This window comes from Rattus rattus, chromosome 10 (assembly GCF_011064425.1).
Source record: "Rattus rattus isolate New Zealand chromosome 10, Rrattus_CSIRO_v1, whole genome shotgun sequence".
Classification (NCBI taxonomy): domain Eukaryota; kingdom Metazoa; phylum Chordata; class Mammalia; order Rodentia; family Muridae; genus Rattus; species Rattus rattus.
Genome location: NC_046163.1, coordinates 39,480,483 through 39,487,122, shown reverse-complemented (window position 1 = coordinate 39,487,122; position 6,640 = coordinate 39,480,483). Strand labels below are relative to the sequence as shown.

The window sequence follows — 6,640 nt, the reverse complement described above, 5'->3', positions numbered from 1 at the left end:
GTTGACCCTAAATATTTAGAATATTCTGTTTAACTCTCCATCTATTGTTATCCAAAAAGTGATAGTGACTGCAGACCAGGGACGCTAAGCTAGCTCAGGAATATAGCATAGCCTGTCAATTAGATCTGCCTTCTAGAAGGATTTTGTGAAATCACTCTAAAAAATATATTTTGCTACTAAACATCAAACTTGAAGGAAAACACCATACTTTCACAGAAAATATTTTTAATTCCACTCTTACACCATGTATGGGAGTAATATATGCTTTAAAGTTAAAAGACAATTCAATGACAAATAACCACTTTTATTTATTTAAATCTAAAGGGTAGTTTCACTCAGGGTCAAGTAGGCTAAACATGCTAAACCCCTATGAACCCTAGGGTTTAGTTTTAAGTCTTTTGCCAGGACTGGCTTCCCTGGCAGCTGGGCAGGTTTGGAAACTGTCACCATATTGCTCGCTGGACTCCAGAAAGTAGCCCATGGTCAGCTAAGTGTCGGAAGACAATGCGACTAAGTCTCCAGCGACGCTTAACACCGCGGGGGCGAGATGTCATGACACACCGATTTCTGATTCTAACAGGACAGCTATCCCGTGGAAGGGCAGCAATTTCATCACCAGCCATTTCCTAGGGGAAAATTATAACATAGGTCATAACTCAGTCCCTAAAGGAAAGGAAGAATGGGCTAGAATTCTAGCCAGAGAACCATGGATATGGTAGGAAATGTTTGATGTTTTTTCCTACATGATTTTAAAGATTAAAATAACCATAATCCACAAGTAATAACAGTTCCAAGTGTATTTTTATAAACATCATATACTGTGTAACCATCACTGAATTATAAAATAACAACCAGCACCCAAGGCTGATGCCTCCCTTCTAAGGGCACTGGCTGACAGCTAATATTCACTAATACCATAAGTGCACAGTTTTCCTGTTGCAAACTGTATGTCATGCCCATATAATACTTCTTGTCTAAGTTAATTTGTTTGGTTTTTTATTCTATAATATGCTTGTCAGACCACCCACCCTGTTCTAAATGTCACTAATACCTCAGTCCCCTGATGCTAGTTTCATGGAGTATGCTGGGATTCCTTTACATATTCTGTATATTCCGGTGGAGAGCTGAGTGTTGGGTTCAGACCTGGGACAAGCAGCTGAGGTGACTAATGTACTAGAGCAGATCTGTCCTCTGGGCTCTACCAGCATCCTTCAATCCTTACCTGAACTTTCCAGCCCAGGACCCGGGCTTCCTCTCCACCGAGGCTCTTCACCATATAATCCACACATTTTAGTTCGTGCTCTCTCTCTTCTTGTTTCTATTTTTCTCTTCCCTGTCCCCTTTCTGTCACAGGCTTTAAGATTGCTTGAATTTGGCTCATTTTGCCAGGGAAGATAACCTATCACCAAGTAGGTTCTGTTTTGTCCATGTTTAGGTCATTTAGGAAAAAAGATAGGTGAATGCATTCATTGCCCCATACAGACACACATAATTTTTGAAGTACAAAAGCATTAAACATCTGAGCTGATGATACTTAAGAAAGACCATGGCTTGATACTAGTAAAAAGTTTGATCTTCAAGATCCTCAAAGCCTTATGGTGAAAGATCCTGACTACTACAGACAAGGTTTACATGAAAGAGAAATATTTGCAATGTCCATGAATCTTGTACAAGTAATGTCTATGAAACTGGTAAGTGGTCGAGGGGAGAAAGTATGGCAAATTAGGCTCAGGCTGTCAGTAAAAACTATCAGACTCTTGATAGAATGTGGGAATCACACACAAAAAAAGTACACTAATACTTAAAAGGACAAAAATTGCAATACCTAGAAAACCCACTAAATTAATAATGATTGTGTATGCAAATCTACCGATGTCTAAAAGCTTATGCATTTGTTGATATTAGAGATAATGCAGGGAATTGTGTAAAACACAATGAGGTCAATGAACAACTACTAAGTACTACAGAAGGAATGTGCAGGCTTATCTATGCATACCCTTCCTTGTCCTCAAAAACTGACATTGGAACAGGAAAAAGAAAGCAGAGAAGAAAGCACTTAGTTCACAAAAGAGCACACTGAGAAAGCCTTCTGGAACTGGACATAAATTTAACCTGTAAGCATCAGACAGCCCTGATGGTTTAGATAGGTCGGTCATTAACTGCTATTGCTGGTACTAATGCTAGAGGCAGTTCTTCTGTGTGCATGGGGAGATGTTATTCCTAACTCACTCATTTAACCCTCTGGCTTAACTGATAATTAAAATTTGTATATATTTAATTACATATTGGCACACATTATCTTTCTACTCTTAGCAAATTTCAAGTGGAGAATGTACCACTGTCTGTGACCACTACTCTAGATTTTCGCATAGCGTTTCTTTACCTTACAGCCCCAAGTGTGTGCCTGTTTGACCAATTGAGCTTGACCCCTATGGACTCCATTTTACTCTCTGCTTCCTTGATCAACATTGTCTTGAGCTGAGTGCCCAAGGCTGACTTCTCCTATTAAGTGTATGCCTCATTGTGGTAAAAACCACAAGAGAGAGGTCCTGGGAACTCCGGTTTCTGCTCATTTAGTTAAAACCTGATGAAATTTAAAAGAAGATACAGCAGTCAGACAGTGGTGCTGTACACCTTTAATCCTAGCACTGAGGAAGCAGAGGCAGGGGGATCTTTGATTTTGAGGTATGCAGATTGAGTTCTAGGACAGCTAGAGCTTCACAGAAACCCTGTCTTGAAGAACAAAACAAAACAAAAGAATCATTCTGCCAACTTGTACAGATTTTTTATATGGACTTTTAGTAAAGTAAGTATCCTTGAGTTTAAATTTCCTTCAAGTCCCTTCTGTATAGGTATTCTGTCACCACTTAAATGTGAAACCTTATATCTCAGGAAGCCAAACAGGCTTGTCACCCTTTGATTCAACTGGAAGTACATGGCAAGAGAGGGCTGAATGAAAGATAACCTGACCATGGAGGGGGCAAAGGGATTCAGGAAGGCACATCCTCACTATGGCTCACAGGTCACGAGTTTGGCCCACAGCCTGTGCATCAGCAATACCTCCATGAGGGTTCCAAGAGTAGGATGACGTTGGGAGATCTTAGGTCAGAGTCCTTGACAGTTTCTAGTGGTCACCACTTACCAGTACTTCCTAGGGTTGTACAATAAAGCAGCTTAAGAACCAGGAAAGACCGAATAGTTGTCTTTTATCCTAAACTTACAAAGTCAGTTTTAAGGCTATCTCTGTTGACTTGAATATTTGATCTTATTCTCTAGAAATTACATTTAAGAAGCTGCAATAAAACAGCATGAAAACATATGAGGACAGTTAATGACTCTGTGAAGGGACTCAGCCGGCTGACCTGAAGGTCTTTTGGCAAAATGGTATTCTTTCTGAGCGAATTGATTCGAAGCCGCTCATCTGCATATTCATAAGCCATTTTTCGTCTCTTCACATCACGCAACATTCTCCAGTCTACATAGTAACCTCGAGCTTGACCTGACGATGACAGAGGAACTGCCTAGAAAAGAAAGACAAGATCATGGGTGCTGGGAGTGTTTTTCCAATCATATAAACTTCTCTCAGTAACTAGTTATGATTCTCAGCAGTGAAAAAATTTTAAATTATCTTTGGCATGTATGAGCACACATGTATGTGTGCCTGTGTGTGGATGGGCATGTGTGGAGGTCAGAGGGCAACTGTAGTGAATCAGTTCTGCCTGTGTATACATTTGTACAGGTATGTCTGTGGAGGGTGGAGGAGGACATTTCTGTGAGTCACTCTTCCACCACATGAGTACTTAGGATTGAACTGGTCAGGCTTAGTGGCAAGCATTTTACCCACTGTGAGTGGCAAGCCATCTCACCAGGGGAAGACTTAATAATATTTAAAAAACTAACTTATTACATTTATTTTTTGTGTGTGTGCATGTGCATACTACAATGCTTGTGGAAACCAGGACAATTATAGGAGTGTTCCTTCTTAAGTTATTGTCACCTGCTCCCACACACTCAGGTTTTGATGACTTCAATGTCCCTTTAGTTACAAATTTAGAAGCAATCTGAAGAGAATTTCCCAATTCCCACTACCATACCGCCCCCTCAGCAGTATTTGTACTACTCTTTACACACCCTCCCATTGGTTATATGACACCTCTGTCCATTACAGTGGCCACAAACCATGGGGATTGCTAGTAGGCATTGGAAATGTAAGTAGTACAAGTGGGAACAGAATTCTTGATATTAACTTGCTTAAAATTTCAAATATCAAACAACTTTGTTTTTGGTACAACTACAAAAGTTAGCATCTTAACTTCGATATATTTTAAGCATCAGATACCTAAGACTTTGAAACCTGCTTCCAACCGAAGACTGTAAATGTCATATAAGTCATTCTAATTTTGACTTCTTAGGATACAAATATACCGGACTAAAAATATCTATCAAAATTAACCGCACCTACTTTTTAACTTAAATGTAAACACTAGAAAAAATATAAATCACTCTTGTGGTTTACATTACATTTCTACTGGACAAAACTGCTATCTGTGACCTAACCACATTCCTAAAATCAAACTTCATACATGAGACTCTATATCAACTCCTGCAAAAAAAAAAAAAAAAGGCAGATTTCCGGCGAATCTTCCCTGTTCTCTATCATCAGTGTTCCCCATTCTGGTGGATCTTTCCTGCTAATATGCAGATACGATGATGCTTCTGTTATAGTAAGGAAAAAACAACCCAGGTCTCCCTCTGGTTGACACCCCTCCCCTGCAAAACAATTCTAGACTTTTCCAACTTCCTTTGCTACTCTTCCCAGTTTCTGTCCGCATCATAACACTCCCACTCCTTAACTCTACAGTCAATTCTCAGCCCTCCCTTTAGTTAATCCTTTAGTTTTAGCGAATAGCCTGCTCCCTACTCGAAATTCTGTCACCACCTGCTTCCAAGCCACCACTAGCTGACTGCTAGTCCCTTTCAGTCTCTTTGTACAATCGGAGCCTCGGATGCCTCAATCATCTGACTCCCTTTCCTTCACAATTTACACGCAGTTAGTTCCCAATAAACCGGAGTCAATCTCGCAGCTTTCAAACTGCGGATCCACACTTGAATACCAAACCTTCGATTGCCATTAGGGCTCTCCTAACCTAGCCGGAGCGGGAAAGCAGAAAGGAGCCTTGGGATTGGTCCTCCGTGCGCATTACAGGTGTCAGGGTTCCGAGGGACCCATAGGATACAGAATTCAGGGAAGAGGTTGGGGTGGCGAGAAAGGCAGGGGCCTGACCTGCCGGAAGGTCCGCAGCAGCGAGCCCAGCAAGGACGCCGCCATGTTGTCTGCCTAGCCAGCCAACCACCGCCGCGTTACAACGTGGGAAACAGGGTGCGTGGAGGCGGGGCTTGTGCTTCAAAGGGCGGGCCCGGGTCAGGATTTAGCCTATAAAGAGGGAGAGGTTAGGTACGGGATTTGCGCTATCGCGGTATTTTACAGAACTTGAGCAAACCATCCATCCGGACCGCCCACTTTGGCAGAGGTGGAACAGTGCGGCTGCGCGTTCTTCTGGCCCAGCCCCGCCCAACCTGCGCCCGTATTCTGCGCTTTGGCGCCACCCGGGGGAAGCTTGCCTGGGTTTGTTACTCATCCAGCAGAACTGACAGGGGTCACATTTCTGCTGTAATGATGATGGAGATGATGGTGATAGTGGCCCTGATAAGAGTTTCTGCTTGCGTGTCTAGGGTTTTAATACACATTATATTAATATCATAGTATATCATATCATATCTGTATTAAGGTTGTATAGGTTTTACTTTTTTTTGGTCACCGAGTGTGTGTTGGATGGTGGTAGAGGTGTATACATGTGCCATTTAAAACCTGCTGTTTTCAGTCTAGTACAGGGCACTTCCCTGTCATCTTCCTAGCCTGTATCATAGATGGGTTGATGGATATAGTGAGGAACAGCCTATTGGGCTATTTACACAGGAACGTCCCAGGAAGAAGGAGAGTCTTTTCTTTAAGAGTTCCTATTTATTGGACATTTCAAATAGGCTAGGGAAGGTCTGATTGAAACCATATGGCAGGAAAAGACAACCAGGAGCCCCTACCATCGTATTAAGATCCAAAAAGTCCTAGACTAGCAGCATCAGGTAGGCACCAGCCTCAAACCCTTGTTAAAACTCACTCTCACTCCCTCCCCCACACAAACACAATTGGGCATCATCGACAGTCATCTCAGGATATGAGTACATAGTAAACTCTTTTATCATGGTTTCTGTTATTTTAATGCCTGTTTGTTTTCATTTGGGATGAGATGGGTTTGGAGGTAGGCAGATCTGGGAGGAGATGAGGGAGGGGAAATATATTTTATGAAAAAAATATTTCTTTTCAATTAAAAAACAAGGAAGAGTTTCACTAATGTGTTACTATTTCAACAAAGTCAAACTTTTGGAGGTAAAGTCAGATTTGTTTATAGGCTATAGGGTAAGAAATGAGTTTTATACAATTAAACTATTGCACAGACTCATGAGTTGAATTCCTAAAAGGCTCAGAAAAGTCAGAAAGATTGAGTTCAATGCGCCCATTTACAGTATCTCTGAAAGTTAAAGGTTTATATTTTCCACCCTCCGAGGCAGGGCTTCTCTGTGT

The 6,640-nt window shown here is 41.5% G+C and overlaps 1 protein-coding gene across 1 annotated transcript; it reads right to left on the bottom strand.

The window, feature by feature from the left end:
- Positions 1 to 208: 208 nt before the first annotated feature.
- On the bottom strand, positions 209 to 5,389 carry Mrps14 (mitochondrial ribosomal protein S14). Its single transcript, XM_032915288.1, has 3 exons — positions 5,285 to 5,389; positions 3,363 to 3,521; positions 209 to 626 (listed from the first exon to the last, which is right to left on the bottom strand). The coding sequence occupies exons 1-3, from the start codon at positions 5,327 to 5,329 to the stop codon at positions 444 to 446; spliced, it is 387 nt and encodes a 128-aa protein (XP_032771179.1). The 5' UTR covers positions 5,330 to 5,389; the 3' UTR covers positions 209 to 443.
- Between the last annotated feature and the right edge of the window lie 1,251 nt (positions 5,390 to 6,640).

Excerpts from the sequence above, each read along its gene's own strand:
- Mrps14 (XM_032915288.1), bottom strand. The coding sequence starts at position 5,329 with ATGGCGGCGTCCTTGCTGGGCTCGCTGCTGCGGACCTTCCGGCAG. Across the intron at positions 3,522-5,284 it reads TGCTGCGGACCTTCCGGCAG|GCAGTTCCTCTGTCATCGTC; the intron begins GTCAGGCCCCTG and ends TTTCTTTTCTAG. Across the intron at positions 627-3,362 it reads TTTTGCCAAAAGACCTTCAG|GAAATGGCTGGTGATGAAAT; the intron begins GTCAGCCGGCTG and ends ATTTTCCCCTAG.